At 39.3% G+C, this 18,687-nt stretch overlaps 2 protein-coding genes and 1 long non-coding RNA gene across 3 annotated transcripts in view; 1 reads left to right on the top strand and 2 right to left on the bottom strand.

Annotated features, from left to right (window-relative positions):
• Positions 1 to 677: 677 nt before the first annotated feature.
• Positions 678 to 12,181, bottom strand: LOC138058227 (DNA-(apurinic or apyrimidinic site) endonuclease 2-like). The gene is made up of 5 exons (XM_068904126.1): positions 11,972 to 12,181; positions 11,320 to 11,403; positions 8,591 to 8,903; positions 6,230 to 6,299; positions 678 to 2,309 (listed from the first exon to the last, which is right to left on the bottom strand). Exons 1-5 carry the CDS (start codon positions 12,090 to 12,092, stop codon positions 1,245 to 1,247), a joined length of 1,653 nt encoding a protein of 550 aa, XP_068760227.1. The 5' UTR covers positions 12,093 to 12,181; the 3' UTR covers positions 678 to 1,244.
• Positions 12,161 to 15,541, top strand: LOC138058229 (histone deacetylase 6-like). Its single transcript, XM_068904128.1, has 3 exons — positions 12,161 to 12,633; positions 13,831 to 14,044; positions 15,223 to 15,541. Exons 1-3 carry the CDS (start codon positions 12,565 to 12,567, stop codon positions 15,288 to 15,290), a joined length of 351 nt encoding a protein of 116 aa, XP_068760229.1. The 5' UTR covers positions 12,161 to 12,564; the 3' UTR covers positions 15,291 to 15,541.
• A 1,858-nt stretch (positions 15,542 to 17,399) lies between these two features.
• Positions 17,400 to 18,687, bottom strand: part of LOC138058230 (uncharacterized) — a 1,710-nt gene continuing 422 nt past the window's right edge. The window contains exon 2 of the long non-coding RNA XR_011133830.1: positions 17,400 to 18,300. This is a non-coding gene — a long non-coding RNA (uncharacterized lncRNA). The remainder of the gene's footprint in view (positions 18,301 to 18,687) is intronic.

The raw sequence follows: 18,687 nt of genomic DNA, 5'->3' as shown, positions 1-18,687 counted from the left end.
TAGACCAAAAATTTTGAAAAAAAAAAAATGAATTGTAAAATTTTTCACGACTCCTAAATGCGAGCGCCCTAATCACCTTTTGAGCGTTACCTGTCATAGCGAATTTGCTCGTTGGGTGCCCTTGTCTGTTGGGTCTACAGTCAGTGTAAAATGCAGTAATATTTGCTATAAAATTTAAGTTGGAACAGAAATAACTCATATAAGAGTGTCACTGGTGCCAATGGCTGGTTGGCAAAATCTCGTAGTCAGAAATACCTTCTATGATCCTCTCAAAGCCAACTACGTCCTAAAATACACGTAATTAGAGCCACATGGAATTTTGATACCTAACACGGAGGGTCCTGTTAAGTCTAAGCCAGAGAAAGAAACAAATGAAAAGAAAAGGATCTGTAAGGTAGAATGCTACGTTGCACTTTAGGTCTGGCAAGATGACTTGAGGGTGACAAGGTTTACAATTTACTGATGGACAAAGGCATACTCTCTTTCAAATTTCTAACAGTCCCTTTGAACGTCAGGGGAAGCTAGCTGCAGGGATACTTAACAATTATTCTACGAGCGCGCTTTGGATATGAGATGATAGTAGCCAACCAGGTGCGTAGTGCCGAGTTGGCTATAATCACCTCATATCCAACAAGCACGAGTGGAATAATTGTTTTATTAAAAAACGCTCACAAATTATGGATAAATCGTCCCTACTTTATTTAGTAAATACAAGAAAACTGCGTGCAGTTACTGATATTTGTAGAGCATGCTATACCTCATATACCATGATGGCTAGCTAACCCAATCAAAACTCTAGAATTGCATTATCCAATGATCTAGTTTTTACTATTAACTATCATTACTTGTGATATTACCATGGCGACCTTTCAGGGTTAGGGAACAGAACAACAACAACTGTTAAGAACCTCCACTGGCCGGAGGCAAACCAGTTAACTATTTACAAGTCCCGCCGAGAAGTTGAATAAGGGACTGTCAGTGGTCAGAACGAGTCTTGAAGCCAGGATCTCTAGATTTCAAGGCAAGCACCCTTACTACTGGGCCGCACAGCCTCCAGTGTTGTTATAAACAAAGTTGGAAATAGCAGGACTTTGTTGTCATGATCATGGTGTGCCTTCACTTCACAGTTTAAAACAGGAAAATAAACCTGCACTGGAAGTTTACATGACGATAGAGTTGAGAACTTCTACACAGCCACCTTGTTAAATTACTGCACTCTCACTTGTATAACCCAGTGAGAAGGACTACTTATTTACCCACTTAAAGAAATTGCATCGTGCCTGTGGATTAGAACTGTGACCCTGCGGTTTAGCACAGCAATAAAACTGTTTGCCCTGATTTGGTCCTTTGACCTTAACTGTCCTTAAAACACTAGGTTCCCTGTGACCACTGCAGAGAGGAGGAGGGCGTGGCCCTGTTAGAATGTTTTTCCAAAGAGCTGCCTCAGCCTTTCTCCCTTGTTGGCGGTCTTTGCAAGTCGCTGCATCATCGGATGAAACCTCTTTTTCGATAACACTCGAGGTTTGTTCATGAAGAGATGAATGGCCATTGTCCGAAATTAACTTATCATTGCTGTCACTGTCACAAATCAAAGGCGATTCTGAGGCACCACGGGTTTCCTGGGAAGCTTTAGAAAGTCTTTTTGCAACTTCTCTGTCGCTTGCAACGGAGTTCGATGATTTCGAGAAAAAAGTTAACAGGTCTCTTTTTGGTGGGCATATTGCCTTGGTTTTTACTCCAGATTTTTGACGTTTCAACTTGCCTTTTTCATCCCCAAAGGATGCACTGCGCTTCAAAGATGATCTTACCACCTCCTCTTGTTTAGCAACACAAGAGCTTGTGGGTTGACTTGAAGCTCGTGGCTGGTCAGGGTTTTTACCGAAATAAGACTTCAGTTTCTGTTGTTTTCCTGCAAACTCCGGCATATACTTTGTGCAAAAGGCTGGGGGCTTCAAAGCGCCTTTGAAACTGGTCTTCAAAGTTGCCACAACTGGGCAGTGATCAGAGCCATCAATATCTGCTCTGATGACACAATCCACAAACTCGTTTCTCACCAATTCAACATCTGCAAAAATGTAATCAATCCTGGTGCCATAGTTTGTTTGTCGTGCACTGGTGACCGTGCACCAATTAGTGTAGGCATCCCGCTCAGTTGGATGAAAGTGACGAAAAGTGTCAATGAAACCACTTTCCTTCTCGTGATGCAATTCGGCATTTCCATCACCAGTCAAACAATGATCAGATGAGACATCTATCGGAAGTAAAAACTGATTCAGCCATTGTCGTCCTGGGTTTGCATTAAACAAATCCTAGGGAGAAAGAGTACCACAAAAAGGTGGATTTTCAAGTGAGTATAATTATTGTAAAATCAAAATAATAACTCTGAATTATTCCATTCTTCCAGAAGTCCATAATCCAGGTCTCAATCTGCGATGGAATGAGTATAAGGGAGTTTAAGAAAATCACTACGGCTGGTGCTACTACGGATGCCGTGACTGAAAAGGTCTGGGGAGAGTACGTCTCGGTGGTCTGCCAGATTTTAAGTTTAGCAAAGCAAAATACTAAGGAAACATGAGCTAAGGAGTTTAAAAATATCTTTTATTCAGTTTCTCACAGCCAAATGGCTTCGCTCAAATGACGATGGCCGTTATTCGCCTTGCTAGGAAGAACAGATTATTTCTGAGCAAAAGCAAACGCCATACGCTTTGTACAATAACAACAATTTGATGGATGAAATATATAATTTCAGAGACAAATATCTCAAAGAATATCGAGTGAAGAACACAAATATATCAATACTCAAAGAAGCAAAATAGCATCGTATAGTATCCATATATAAAGCATCTTCACTAAATCCTCAAAGCAAACTTACAACCTCGTGCTGAACACATATATTTCACTTGAGTTACTTCGAAACACCTTGGCCAAAACTTATCGTAAATTCATGATACGGGTTTACAAGCTTACTATAGGCAACCTTGACACAATCTTTGAATTAAATTGACTTTAAAGGATATAGTATCAAATGGAATTCTTAAAATGCCGAGATGTCCTTTGAAAAGGGCCAGAGAAGCGAAATAAACCCGACGTAGTAGACGTTACGCCAAAACATCCCGACTTACGTAGTCAAATTTCACGCTACGGCTGAATGCAGCCGACGTACATGCGCACTTGCGCACTTGCGCATTTTAAATTGACTTTAAAGGATATAGTATCAAATGGAATTCTTAAAATGCCGAGATGTCCTTTGAAAAGGGCCAGAGAAGCGAAATAAACCCGACGTAGTAGACGTTACGCCAAAACATCCCGACTTACGTAGTCAAATTTCACGCTACGGCTGGATGCAACCGACGTACATGCGCACTTGCGCAGTGTCTCATTTTGGGGAAAATTCACTTCCGGCAGCCGTATTAGCCCCAGCCGTAGCGATTTGCTTAAAGTCCCTAAGATTATCTATTCTTAGGACGGCTACTGCTAGATTTCTGCAGGAAAAAATCGTCACGATCATTGTATTCCTTGCACGATCCATGATTTTGCATTAAGCATGATTAAGCACGAGCAGTCCAGGTCGTGTGTGTTTTTTCAGTTGCAGACCAATCAGAGGAGTTGTGGTCATCAAGCACACTGTGACTGGCCATTATTTGACGGAAACCGCATTCTAAATTTAGATAGAACAGTAAACTGATGGGTAGAGGCCAAATGACAGAGATCGACAATTCAGGGTTATGCACTGCTGATGACTCTGATGTCGTCAAACGTTCCACAAAGAGATACCGGGTAAAACACAATTTATTGGAAACAGCGACCCTTTAGAGGAAGACGTATTACCACCTTAGGCTGGCTCACAATAATGGGAACTTTTGTACCATTGAGCCTCGGCCAGCAGTACCTCGACATACGTTTCACCAAGAAGCATAATATTTAGCTTTGCTGTTGACGGAGACAGAAACGGAACAATGCATTGCGTCACATGATCAATCCTCGCCAGGTCCCTCCACTCGAACACGTGTTTCGATTGTCAAGCGGATAGACTTGGATAGTATTTGCTTTGTAATTTGTTTGTGTTTTTGACACTTATCTAGTTTCTAACACGTAAATTTTGCCATACATATATCTAACCAATCTTTAATCTATCTTTAATTTTCTGCCTACATAATCTGTAACCACGTCAATGACTAAAAGATCGATACACGCCTTAATGAAGTTGAACCATCACCTATACCCCCTTCTGAAACATCAACTGACAATAAGGAGCTACGCGCGCTTTTGAAACCGGACGGCAACCGGAAGAGAACATTTCGCGTGCCACGACATTTTTAAACTAATCACCTTTAATGGAGAAAAGATACTTAGCAATGTAAATGTGGTTGTGTAAAGACAAGTTAAAGGGTGAAACAGTTCATTTCCGGTTGCCGTCAGCGTCTCGAAAACGCGTTTGCTTAAGCTCCCTAATAAGGAGTTAAGCACGCGACGTTTTTGAGCCGTGGACGGTAACCGGAAATGAACATTTCGCATACCAGGACAGTAGTGTCTCCCAGATTTTTAACCTAATAAAGATACTTACAAATATAAAGGTGGTAGTGACAAGACAAGTTAAAAGGGAAAACAGTTCCCTTCCGGTTGCCGTTAGCGGACCAAAACGTCGCGTTCTTAATTAACCTCCCTAATAACCTTTAGCAACGACAACGGCGACGTCAACTAGAAAGTCACAAATGTGCATATTTAAGCGTGGTTAACACTGTGACATAAGCATAAACATAAGCAAAAGCTGTGTAAACCGGGAGTGACATAAGCACAAGAAAAAGGAAACGTTTCCATTTCTTATTCTTGTGCTTATGTCACGTTTATAACTGTGTAAACCGGGTGCAACATAAACATAAGCATAAGACAGAGGTGTCAGATGTTTTTGATGCCAACGGATATTCACGTTAATAGTGCCTAAGATCAATGACTTCCGAAGGTACTGTTTTTTTAAAGAGAAACTTGCTGAGGCGGTTCGCAATCATCCCTGCTTTTGCGACTCGCCAGAAATCAAATTCTTGGTCCGCTGATTGCAGTTCCTAAGTCTCCTTGTTCTTTCCTCTTTCGGAAAATATCCCTTCGAAAATACCCAACAGGACCTCTTCAGTCTGTTTTCTCGTTCTCTCTCCTGTCGCCGTCGTCTTCTTCGAGTAATATAGTAGGAGGAGAATTTCTTCTTTGTCCGTCATTTTGGAAACGTTGCTCGTCCCAATCTCCAGCTCCAATCTGGAGTTAACTGCGTGCGCTTGCGTATGTCACTTCTCTTATGCTTACGCAACATGTGTGAACTTTGCTATGCTTATACTTATGTTTATGCTCGTGTCGCAGTGTAAACCAGGCTTTAGTGAGCAAAACAACAGCTTTTTACGCCCTGCACGTGCGTTTTCCACTTTTGTCCATGTCCTACTCCTTACCGTCGTCAGCAAAACAACAGCGTGAAATAGCCAAATTTGAGATTTTATGAAGGGCGTCAGCACTTGAAGATAAATTTTCATTTTCTCCCCTAAATTAAGCGCTGCTCATAACGTTTTCATTCCATTTTATTCATTCAAGCCAGTTTGAATTCTTGCGACTGATCGCAGCGAAAAAATTAGCGAACGCAGCGTTGTCACACCGTGTGTACACTTCCGGCAACAAGTCGCTGCGACAAAATATAAATGAACCAATGCGACAGCGTCATATGGTCCGCCATATTGAATTAGCAAACTAGTTCACATTCCCCCTCATACAAGATCACTGCGCGTACACCGAAGAGGTGCCGTGTCGCAGCGAATTGTTTTGCAAGTAGTACACACAGAGTGACTTGTCGCAGAAACCCGTCGCTGCGACTTGTCGCCTCGTGTGTCTCGGCCTTTATGACGAACGTCAGTACTTGAGGAGAAATTTTCATTTTCTCACCTAAATTAACCGCCGTTAGATTCATTTCTTTGCCGTTCTCGTCTTGACAACGACGTGAAAGGATCAAATTTGAGTTGATGTAAAGGACGCGAGCAAGTGACGACGAATTTTTAGTTTTCTCTTTCAATGTCCACACCGTTCTCACCAAATGAATTCTATTCTTGGAAAGTGGGCTCACACTTTCTATGCCGAGCAACTTGGAGTAATCGCAAAATTATTACAATAACAGGAAATAATAATGATTTTTAGACGACGTTCTCGTGCCGTCATCGTCGTAGTTTGCTTAAGGTCTCTATTATTACAACTGTACCTCGTCGTCTGGTTCACAGTGATCAATCATTTTATGAGCCGTGTTGATATCACCAAGCACAATCACATGTCTACAATGCACAATAAACACAAAAATATCAAAAATGTATTTACCTGTGAGTAAAACAATGTTGACTAATTTTCGTCTTTTAAGCAAGCACATACTGTACCCTCTGTTCAAAAGTGTTGGTTTTACATAATTTTATGCCAGTCTAAATTGACTTCAACAGCACTAAAGCAATAACTGGGACGCTACTTAACAATTATTCGCCGAAGGCGAAGTGATTATCGGTGAATATTCACTGATAATCACTGAGCCTGAGGCGAATAATTGTTTTAGTATAAATACACAGGTGATTATTTCAAAAAAGAGAAAAAAAACATTTCAACGCGAAAATCATCTTCACTTACAGTGGCAAAACGACTACTGGCAGCCATTTTGTCCGTCGAGTTGATTATCGGCTGATAATCCGAGATAGCGAGCCAATGAAAGCACGCGATTTTGTATAATCACCTGTGTATTTATACTAAAAAACAATATTCAACTAAGAGCACTTAATCTACAAATTTGAGGACACCGCTAAACACGAGTATCCAGGAAAGGAAAATCTCAATAATAGCAGAACAGGAAAACATGAAATTAAACGTCCGTACGAAAGAGTATGGGAACTCAACCTGGGTCTCTACGCGTGAAGCAGGTGAAGGATAAGCACTCTTAGCAGAAAGCTAAGCAACCGGCTACATAAAATTATGCTCCTACATACATTAGTTAAGAGCTTCATTTGAACACATTTGTAAAGAAATACAGCGTCTATTACATTAAAAATCTACCAGAAGGTAGCGAATTATTTACAAATAGTATGATAATCTAAGTAGAGTTACGACGTACAAGATTAAAATATAAAAATTATACTACTTGTAGGAGTCCATCAGTTCCATAATTTTATAGCTCCAGGTAAAAATGAATTCCATATCTCTTAGTTCGTGAGGTTGTGACTGTGCCTTTCGTTTTCCTTAGATTGTAGTTGTGTTCTATCTCTGTCGGAAATAAGTATGCGTAGTTGTTACTGCCCCTTAATCTGTCAAGTTCTTTCTTAGCTTGGGTATCTCTTCTTTGGGCTAGAGTTTACTTAAACGTCTATCCTGAACTCTTTCAATTTTAGCAGCTGGGTATATGTATGCGGGTAGACTTCCCCAATAGGACTTGCATATTCTAATAAAGAACAGATCTTTGTTAGGTAGGTATTAAGGCCAACCTCAATAGGAAAGAATCAGCTCGTCTGTGAGCTCTTATGTAGGTTGAGTTTGGCAGTCAGGTTGCCGTCCCTGTGCATCAAGGTTTTACTGTGGGCACTCCACTTTCCTCAGCTCATCAAAACCCAAAATTAATTTCTCTAACATCCCACATTGTTAACAGCAAGGGTTGTGAGACACTGGGCCTAAAGTTTATCCGAGAAGACTTGAAATTCTAACTACTTGCTGATGTAACTGCAAAGGCAGCACTCTCTCCTCAGTTATTTTAAGACCCTGAGTGTTGGTCCAGCCAGCCTTTAAACCTGCGACCTCCAGCACGGTAATCTCATGCTCAAGCAACAGAGCCAACCTGTTGGCGCGAGCCTTATCACATGATTACAGTCGATTTCACATTACTTTACCGCGCCACATTGCAAAGTTTGTTGGGGAATTGGGTACTAGATTATGGAGTAAACAATTAAAGGTGAATTAGACAACCAATTGCGAACTTTCAAATGAACTTTCCAACTTTGTCGACCGAACTTTGTCTTGATGAGAAAAAAGACATGTGGAGATCTTTTTTTCCCTGAAAGTCACAGTGCTGCCTGAAGTTGATGTTTTTATGGAGAATTTATGAGGAGAACTCGATAGTAAATGCTGTTTAATTACTTGGAGTATTGCACCCCAAATCACTTGTCAGTGAATGACTTATCAAAGCCTTGGACTGCCCATAGGCAAGTAAGCAGCATTGTTTTCAATTAGTTTTAGATTATTTTGTTTACCCCACTTAATACCTGGCCCCTGTTTACAAAATTCTGTGTTAAATACATTCATCCGTTAACGTTTTTACCTACAGCGCTATTTTAAATGGTTTTGTATCCTCAAAGCACTTGTTTATGATGTCATGCACCTGGAATGGCAAAGAGCTCATTCGGTGAAGTTGCAAAGTTCAATCTGGTAGAAGTTGAGAAGGTCATTTCAAAGTTCGCAATTTGGTTGGCCGCACAATTGGCTACTTTGTAACCTAGTCCCAAATTTCCCAACAAACTTTGTGACATGGAGCAGTAAAGTAACATGAAATTGACTGTAAGTGATTAATATAAAGTGATAATACAGAACGAGTTTTTACCTTCCTGACTTTATGAGCATCTCAGCTCTTTCTTGAAGCACTTTGTAAAAATTCAGTTTAAAGCACACTCTATCCTTGTTCTCTTTATCAGCTCTTGGGCAGTAGACATTGATAATAACAACTGTCTTGTCATTACAAAGAGTATGTTCAGTCAAGACAGCACGACCTTCAGCATCAAGTGCTTCAAGCTCTTCAAGGGTGAAATCGCTGTGACTACCAAAAGAACCTATAGATGGCTGTGTGGTAAGCACAGAAGAAAGACCCTCTTCAGCTGCAATAGGAGTAACTGCATCACGACAAAATGTGGCAACACCTATGAAGCATCATTTAGAAGAAAAAAGAAAAAAAATGTAAAATAAAGGGGAAGAAAGAAGACCGAAAACAAAAAAACCTTAGGAGCTGGTTGCAAGTTTGTGTTGCATCCAGAAAAGTTGAGTGCTAGAAAAAAATAACCTTTTACTAAACGAGCATGAGGACCATACTTGGGAATATTGGCCCGGTGGTCATGGCAGTACGAGCGAGGTCCATACAAAAATGATTGAGGACAAAATTTTAATATTCCCCAGTACGGTCCCAAGCAAGTGATGTTAGTAATTTGTTTATTATATGCCATCATTTCTATGAGCGATCTGACACAACGTTCGTAACCTTCGTCTTCCATCAGCAAACTTTGACAGTATTACCTTTTCCATGTAACACTAAATTCTGCTTCCTACAATAATAGTACTATTGTGATAAAAAAAAAATAATAATTCTGCTTTTTAAAAATTTTTAATTTGTATTTTGCTCAACTTGAATTTCCCATAATAGAGAACAAATTGGAAATGGACCATTTCCATGGTAATGGACCTTACTGTAAAATCTCGACCAAAAACCAGCCAATTAGAGTACTCCGTTTAGCCTGAGAATTGCTTGCCATATGATGAAAAGGAAAACATTTGCCTTTCAGTGATGTGTCCCAGAGGTTCACTGCCTACAGTAGATTTGGCATCAAAAATGGATTGAGTATGTTGGTTCTCTATTGTTTCAAAAGGATTTTCTACATTATACAAATACATGTACTACATTGTACGGCTTCCTTTATCGTCAAAAATATCGTTATCTGATTTTATTTGATATCATTTTCCGTCTCTCCTACTAATAAAATAATAATATTAGTAATAATAATACATCATAATAATACCAATAAAAATTATTTTAACCAAGTGCTCAACAGGTACCAAGTGTTGATCTGATAGCTGGCCAGCAATTGTAACTAGAATTATTATAATAATTTGTTTATCAACATTGATTTCAATTCAAACCACTTCAATGCACTAGATAATTGGGCAGTGATCCAATTACTAAGTCACAGCTGCTGGTAAAAACAATATGCCACCACGAGAAACAAAACCTTTTGCATGCATTATTTTTAGGAAACGAAGAGTGAACCAGCCAAAAGAATTTAGGGTACTTGTACAGTACATATATGTGTTCTCCATATTTTGCAATCACATGCAAAATTCAGCTTACTTCGAGAAAAATTTTAAAAGACATCCAAAAAGTCACTTAGAATGACCGTTTTGCTCGGTGCCCTTCAATTTCTTGTATATATATATATATCTAGATAGATAGATAGATAGATAGATAGATATGAAATATGCAGTACTACGAAAAGTTAAAATTCACACAGCAATCCGGTGTATTAGTTTGTAGCTATTCCGCTTTGGAATTGAAAGTTAACTTGACAAAGTTACAGTTTTTTTCCTACGCTGTTGTTTTCTCCTTAACCTTTCCTGCCTCCCCTCACACTTCGCAATCTACACCAAAACCTAGCCCCTCCTCCCCCCAACTTTCAATATTATTGTACTCCGCACGCAGCCCCTGTCAGGGGATGAAGACACTAACATCTTGCTTTCGGATATAAAAGAAAGATTTGTTGTTGGTGTTGGCCCCCAGAGGCTATGACATCAGGTTACCAGCTGCAGGGTGGTAAAATCCGAGACTAGCCGAGACCCTTGTTTGCGAATCCAAGACTTTACACCAAAATAAATGCAATGTAAATAATACTTCAAGATTCTTTACAAAGGCTGTCAAAATTTACCAAAGAATCCATGCTATTTCCTACACTAACAATTTCACAAATTGATGTCAGTTTTTCATGCGTCTGTCCTGTTATTGATCATAATTGCATCATAACATTGTCAAAGTAGCTGTGGATCCATGAGGCCAGAAAACGATAGCCGAGTGGATCCGCAGACTACTTTGACAATGTTATGACGAAATTCATGATCAATAACCGGACAGATGCATGAAAAACTGACATCAATTCATTTTTTACAATAACAAAAAGGCAGAGGGGTCATAATCAAGTCAAAACACGAAGAAGAAAGTGAGACAAAAATTTGAGAAACTTCAATCTGACATGAGTAATATTGCGTCATTATCGCATAAATTATAAATTTATGTGTCTGTCCGCAATTAGCCAATGAGCGCGTGAGAATTTTTGCAGTCATTGTAAAAAATATTGTTGATCATCAATTTTGCAATTCTTTTTTCAGCACTTAACCTACTGACTCCTGGGAGTGAGGCTTGACATATTTTACTCTGTCTAACACCAGACGATTTTACTTCTCAACTGGAGACATCCTGGGGTGCCTGATAAGTGATTGGTTTAAATTTCATTGGAATTTTCTTAGCAACTGTATCCATTATGTAACAAACACACTGATTGAGGATCTTTATCTCACCAGAATATCCCGTTTTGACTTTTGAAAAGCTGAAATATGCATTGTACCCCTCCACAATAGCAGTTACTTCATCCAGCATGTCACCTGGTAAAATAAACATACTGTATGTAAAGGCCACTGTACCCTGGGTTCCAGAGGATATTTTTTTCTTATCGATACTGATGGTTCGCTGCGAAGTCAGGATCGATAAGAAAAAAATATCCTCTGGAACCCAGGTTAAGGCCACTGCAGGTTCTCGAGGGAATTAACAAAAAAAGGCAGAATCTTGCTCAGCAGTTTTAAGTTAATTTTGTGTCTCCTCCTCAAGGTCAACTATCCCATGATGGGTCAACGATTTTTCATCATCCTTTCTCATCATGCTAGAAGGCATAAGACCACGTCAACGATTGTTGCAAAAGCTAGGTTAAACAACAACCAGAACAAGTTAACACAGGAATGAATTTAGCCTTAATGCTTCTCATTTGAGACCGTACGATACATGTAAGGTAAAGTCTGCTTACGAGCCTAGAAGGCCCATTAGGCCGGCGCTTATCTCCGGTTTCTGTAGCATGAAGCAACTAGGAGTATTTCTACTCCATCGCTACTCTATCGCTTCTGTTGTCGATAAGAGACAACATACAGAACATCCAATACAGTCTGTGTATGGACTCACGTGTAACTTTCGTCTCTTGCAAACAAATAATATCTGCTTCTAGGGAGTCCAAGATCTCCTTCAATGATTTATCTCGCCTTGCAGCGCGAATACCGTTGATATTCCAGGTCAGAATCTTCATACCATTACACAAACGGAACCGAATTTCCTAAAATGGCGGGAATCCTACGCGCCCGTGAAAACAATAATAGCGGTCTTTCTATGCAATCTACTGTCACGGATAATGTCACGTAAGTCAATCAAATTTTTACACCGTGAAGCCCTAAAGCATTCAAGTTTGGATTTGTTTGGTGGTAAGACCTTCTTTGTATAATAGAAACAAAAATGAAGATAGATAGCAAGAACTTGTGGAAGTATTGGTATCATCCTCCCATCCCTTCTCCTTTAAAATTGCAGACAGCTCTGAAAAGTGGACGGATTCGTCCAATCGATGAAATTGTGTTACTTCCTCAAATTATCACGCACTTCCTTGCACAGGCGAGGAATTTGGGAAATGTTTTTCCTTAGCAACCGTGCCCAATTAAATACTTCATTTTTGAAGAGTGTGTTGTCAGTGAAATTGCCTGGACACTTCTGCACACACAAGCGAAGAAATGGCTTCGGGTGGTTCTGAATTTATGGGATTTTCTGTTGCGCCAAAGCTTGACTGCCCACATGTACAAGTAAGGAACAAAAAAATGCGAATTATTTTGTAATGGTTGAGTTCCTGAAAACCATGTATGTATGTGTTAGTTTCGGATGACGGATGTGTTACATTATTTTTCGTTACTTTCAAAGCTATAGTACTAGCTATAGTACTTCTCGCTACAACAGGCGCTATCCAATTCTTTCTTTCTATTTGCTTTCTTTTTCATGATCAAAGAACGCCTGTCGGCAGAAGTAAATATTTTATCATGCCAAGGTCATTCGTCTAATATTACTGTACTAAAGATGATAAACTTCCATATACATCATACCATGGAAAAATTTAGTCTCTCTTTCATGATTTTATAATAGCCCTTTATTTTAATTTCTCTGTCAAGTTCCAGTGTAGGGTGGATATAGGACTGGGTGGGAAGGGCAGGAGGTGTCCAATGTTTCAAGTGTCTTTTATTCCACATAGCAATTTACAATATAAGGGGGGTGGCTCTTAACTACACAAAGACAATGGTTGCTAAGGAAGTTTTGGCAAGATGCCTAAACAGATCCCTACTTCATTATGCATATGCTCCTTTTTTCAAGTTAGAAAACAATAGCAATAGCAACTCCTTTGGGACTGTGGTGCTTTGTTCTTTCTTCTTAGAGATTTTTTCTATATGGACATTAAAAAAACCAGTCAAACTTTCAAATGAAATATGGAAAATTGAACATTTTTTCAGCAATTTTGGCATTTTTCCCGTAGTTTTAGCCATTTTTTTTTCAATTTTTGAATAGGCAAAAGAAGTGAACTTTCAAGCAATCACTGGTAATAGGGTTCAGATTCTACTACATACACGTAACAATCAAACCAAATGAAAGTACTGTTATCAAAAATTTAATTGCTACCTTTACAGTAATTCCGCTGTTGTTAAGTGAGCCCACAAAACATAAATTATCAAGTGAGGACTTGGTTGCTAAGTAACTGCCGCGCATGCTCAACACTGTGAGTTTCGACCCAATTGCCACGTCTCTTTTCCGGTATTCATCAGCCCAGCGAAGGCAAAAAGAAAAGAGACCTCTAGATCTGCCAGCAGGGAAAGCAGTACATGTAGTTAGTGAAAGGGAGGTTGCTTTCCTATAACATCACATCACAACCCACACAAATTGCGTAGTCCATGTTAGAGTCATTGCTACATAATTTTTTATGTTACTTGTGTTTCTTTATACATACTTTTTTTCAGTCTTTGTCAGAGACAGCTTCACTTCATATTGATGTGACCAAACCATGTAAAACCTGTGTCAATATTGGAGAAAACTGGCTTTGCTTGATGTGTTCAGAAGTGATGTGCAGTCGTTACGTCAAGGGTCATATGGTGGATCACAATGCAGAGTCTGGCCACATGTTGGTGTTGAGCTTCAGTGATCTGAGCGTGTGGTGCTATGATTGTGACTCTTGTAAGTGTCTAAGATCGACTATGAAGTCAGAAGGCTGTCTTAGACTTCAGTTGACAAAACGTAAACTGTAAAATATTTTTTAGGCGGTATTCTAGGTGCACAGAATAAAGTTTTGGTGGTGGCGGCACTAAAAGCAAGCATTCCACGAAGAGAATGGGGAGGAGGACTTCTTGCAGCTTCACAGCATTTTGAATTTCCAAATTGTTACCTTGCGTGACACCATGATACAAATTTATTAGGTTGAAAAAAATGTCTGTGCCTATGAATCTCAGCAGTCTGAGCATTTCATGTACATTAGGAGATGTGTTCATACAGTCACATGCATTTTATCTCGTGAGTGAAAAGTAGGCATTTCCATCACTAAATGAATTCCAGATTTTTTCGTGTGGATTTCTGGCCCCCTTATTGGTGCACAACACTGGTGCACCAACAAGAGGGCTCCATACAAAACTCTATAAAGTTAGGTGGAAGGCTTCGACAAATAACTCAGAAACGATGAACCACACAGATCTGATAATTGGTGAGGCGATTTATAAAATTAATATGTCTCCTACAACATTCCAAGTTTTTGGCTTATTTCATTGAATATTAGCCAGCTATGTCCAGAAATGCCCTAATTAGATGCACACAGATTTCAATAAGAGTCACAACTTTAGTGTCCGGGCCTTGCTCTTCTTCCCCACTTCAACATCACTCGTGTCTTGGAATGTAGATACAAAGCGACCCCAAATGCTGCTCTTCAACTAAGGAATTAAACAGCTGCATTTACCCTAAGCTAAAAATAGTGCTAACCTTAACCCTTTCCTTATCGTTGGAAATAGGCAGCAAAGGCTAAGGGACACTTTGTATTGGATGTCAAAATTGGGCGTGCATCTAAATTTCTGGACATAGTTGACATAAGCATAGTCTTAAAAATTATTATTGAGGCTCTGCCAGGGTATATTCCGACAAGCGACATGGCCTAAAAAGTAGCGACAGCACTTATTTAGTGAAATCGCAACAGACGACATCCTTTCTTTAAATTTCCGACAGCAACGGTCACAGCAATGTGAAACATTGACAAAGCACCGACACAAGACCTTTTAAAATTCAGAGAAGTGACACGGGACCCCCCCCCCCCCCTTCCTGGCAGGGCCTCGTTATTATTAATTAAACTATTGTATTGTTAAATATTTCAGATGTCTCATCTCCTCAACTTCAAATGATTGTACAAGCTGCTGAACTGTCCAAGCATGGTGGCAATTAAAGATTGTGGAACTTTTTTATTGGAAGAAAAAAATAGTTTGAATTGAAATTCAGTATCACTAGAAAAGAAGAAAAACAAAGAGCATACATTTATTTATTGTCTAGAAGTAAATTCTTAAGAACATAAATCTATTAAGAAGAATTCACTTATTTAACAATTTTATTTACAGTACTACAATGTTCACTTTTTGACAAATTAGCATAAATGCAATAATTGTTGTTTTGTTGTGCCAATTAAAGAGAGAGAAAATGTGTTGGTGGGTGGCTTAATCATTTTTGTGATTTAGTGTATTGGAGGAGGAAGACAGCCAAAGAGCATTTTTTTTGGCATTATATCAGGGGCACCCAGTTGGCAAACAGACTCGATCGGATCCAATGGGGACAGCTTTTCCTGGCAAGAGTCAATCGGACTCTCGGAAGTCAGTTCGTGCGTGACAGAAAACATCTCTCAGCCATGAGGCGAAACAAGCGCACACGCTACACGTGAAATATACGTCATTCTTAAAGCCATGAGGCAATACAAGCGCGCTTCACATGTAACATTATGCACCTATCAATGTTAAGCTGCTGGAGGGAGGGGTGGGGAGGCCGAGCATAGGCAGGGGATTTGAACTCAGATAAGTTTTGTGTTCAAATGCCCGGCCCCAGGGAAGTCATCCTGGGTCAAAAGAGTGCAAATTCCTCAACCCCATCTTCCTCCCAAAAATGCATAGGTAAAAAAGAACAGCAGAAATAGGGAAAGAAATTATACATTTTATTTTTTAAAAGGTAGCAAAGCAATGACTTCAAAATGTAACATCTGTTATAATGGAAAATTGTCATGTAGTTCCATAGTTCATCTGGAAAGCATATTAAAATTTTGAGGACTGTCTGATCAGCTGATACTACTAAACAAGACAGTGTAACAATTATTAACAGGGAAATTCTGGTATCTTTTCATGAACTGTTATGCTACTTTTGTTTACTTGAATTACCATCCTTTTATAACTCATGGTCATCTATATTTAATCACTAAGACAACAAATATTACAGCTAAAACTCGATTTTTAAAACGTTTCCACTTTTAAACTTTAAACTTATAATGCCCTAAAGGACTGACAAAAAATAGAACCACATACTTTGTGAAGGAAAAAAGAATGTGGCATGTTAATTAAACTTAAATTGTAAACAGGAACAACAGAAATAAAATATTAAACTTCATATAAAAGAGAGAAATATTCAAAAAGCTCCATAAGAGGACTTATGATGTGACAAATAGTGAACCGATAAAAATGAAATTCGGTATTTCGGTCTCGTTTTTAGTATTAATTATAAGCAATTCACTGCACACAAGGTGAATATAGATAACTGCCTCATAGAAGTTATAGTTTCAGTCCATGGCATTGAGGGAATCGCAGAGAATCGGTTTGCTTCTAGTGGCTTCTGGGTAATTCGAAAATGCCGGTACTATTTTTCAGTCTTTCTCGGTCATTCAAGATGGTGAGCAGCCAAGATGGCGTCAGTGGACCCCACTCTTCTAACTGTTAAAGTCAAAAGTCCCGACCCCCGGAACTCAACGAATGATCAAAGTCCCTACCACGGGCAGACGTGTAACGTCAAATCCCCCTTCTATGCCTGCCCCCCCCCAGCGGCTTAAAATTGATAGGTGCATTAGTCGTTCTTTAAGACATGAGGCGAAAGTCAACATCACGAAACATTGCACTCCACACTATACCTCTTTCTTTAAAGCATGAAGCTGAACAAGATTTTCACAAATCCAGGTCATTGAATTTCCGATTGCGACAGAAATTCTTGTCATCCAATCTCCAACAACAATAAATTATTAACTTTTCAGTCAAATCCACTGATTTCAGTGAAAGAAAGATAATCTGCGTGAACGAGAGCCTTTCCCTGGATGAAAATAGAACGATCGCTGCAGAGTTATTTTCATATAATATAATTATTACTGACTCGCGGCTGTCCGATGGATTCTTGCCACAGCAACCTGTCTCCATTGCAGCTAATGGAGTCCGTTTGCAAGGAGACTAGAAATGTCTCTCAAGGGCTTTTGGCTTAATTTGCTCGTTGGGTGCCCTTGTTTATTGTGGCAATGAGATATCATATTCCACACTTTCAGTCATTAAAATTTAATATTAATATCAACTCCTGCCTATAATGTGATGAAACTACATAGGGGACAGTACAACAGAGCAAGACTCCAATCTGTACATGTAAGTGAACCCTGGCATATTTTTACAATGCACTGTAGAAGTTGATTTTGAAAAAAGTGGAAAACTGGAGTACCCAAAGAAAAACCCTCAGTGCCTAATGAGATTCATGAGATTTTAATGAGATGAATGAAATTCAGCCCACCGCACACCGGTGGCTCAGTTGGTTGAGCGTCCGGCGGTGATGTCTCTAAAAAGGCTTGTGGTGTATGAGGCCACCTAAGCAGAAACAGCCACAAGTCAAAATGGGACTTTCCCGAGTGCTGGAACATGTAGATGTAGATATGATCTCAGAGGAGGAAGAGATGATCAATGGCTGCAATGCCAGCCTAAAGTATTCATGTGTTTATTTTGTATCCATATGATTAGACTTGATGTGTTCAATCGTGGAAAGGAAAAGTAAAGAGCAAATTATTTGATTTTCATCATCATTATTTTATGTAAAGTTGTTTACCTGAGTTTGATTGCCAGGGAAGGCCTGGCACCCCATAATAAAATCTAAGCTCTATGTTTATTGGGAAATCCTTTGCTGCAAAAACGCATAAGAGTACATTGTTTTGCCAACTCGCGTTTTCTTTATTGCAGAATTTGCCATCTTCATTGGGCTGTCATTCCCATATCTCCCGGCCAGTCCATCAGAGAAAGTTGCATCTATGCAATGTGTGAAATTCCCCTTGCAAAATGAATTCCCAGTCTTTTGGGAATGAATTCCCAACTTTTTCCCACATATGCAAAAAAACCAAGCCTGCATGAGAAGCTTGGAATTCTAGGGAATTTCTAGGTCTCTCAAAAGGCTTGGAATTCCTAAAAATTCCAAAGTATGCCATTAGCAAAACTTAGTGAGTTTGAATTCTTGGGAATTTTTGGGCTTTTACTTCGTGTAGAAGACACACATGACGTAAAACAATAGAACAAAAATCGTGAAACAATACCTAATCAGAATTCTAAATCCCTAAAGACCACTAAAGCTTTTGTTGCGTCATGTGCGTCTCCTACACGAAGTAAAAGCAAATTTTTGGGAATTGAAAGCTAAAAGAGCACTGTGTACAAGGAATTTATGGGAATCTTTAGGAATTCCACTCAATGATTCAAGTAATGAGGGTCACTTGAGTGGGTTGAAGTTCTTGAGAATGTTGTGCAATAGTATTAAAATGGGCCAGTGAGACAACAATCAAAGTGCCCTTTTAGGAT

This window comes from Montipora capricornis, chromosome 7, assembly GCF_036669925.1.
Source record: "Montipora capricornis isolate CH-2021 chromosome 7, ASM3666992v2, whole genome shotgun sequence".
Classification (NCBI taxonomy): domain Eukaryota; kingdom Metazoa; phylum Cnidaria; class Anthozoa; order Scleractinia; family Acroporidae; genus Montipora; species Montipora capricornis.
Note: the sequence above shows the minus strand (reverse complement) of the source record. Positions and strands in the feature narration are given on the sequence as shown.

What these genes read in the sequence shown, in the direction of transcription:
- LOC138058227 (XM_068904126.1), bottom strand. Translation starts at nt 12,092, where the DNA reads ATGAAGATTCTGACCTGGAATATCAACGGTATTCGCGCTGCAAGGCGA. An exon ending in ATGCTCATAAAGTCAGGAAG is followed by an intron (nt 6,300 to 8,590) that starts GTAAAAACTCGT and finishes TGTGCATTGTAG; the next exon opens with ACATGTGATTGTGCTTGGTG. An exon ending in ACTGTGAACCAGACGACGAG is followed by an intron (nt 2,310 to 6,229) that starts GTACAGTTGTAA and finishes CTTTCTCCCTAG; the next exon opens with GATTTGTTTAATGCAAACCC.
- LOC138058229 (XM_068904128.1), top strand. Translation starts at nt 12,565, where the DNA reads ATGGCTTCGGGTGGTTCTGAATTTATGGGATTTTCTGTTGCGCCAAAG. An exon ending in TTGACTGCCCACATGTACAA is followed by an intron (nt 12,634 to 13,830) that starts GTAAGGAACAAA and finishes ACTTTTTTTCAG; the next exon opens with TCTTTGTCAGAGACAGCTTC. An exon ending in GTGCTATGATTGTGACTCTT is followed by an intron (nt 14,045 to 15,222) that starts GTAAGTGTCTAA and finishes TAAATATTTCAG; the next exon opens with ATGTCTCATCTCCTCAACTT.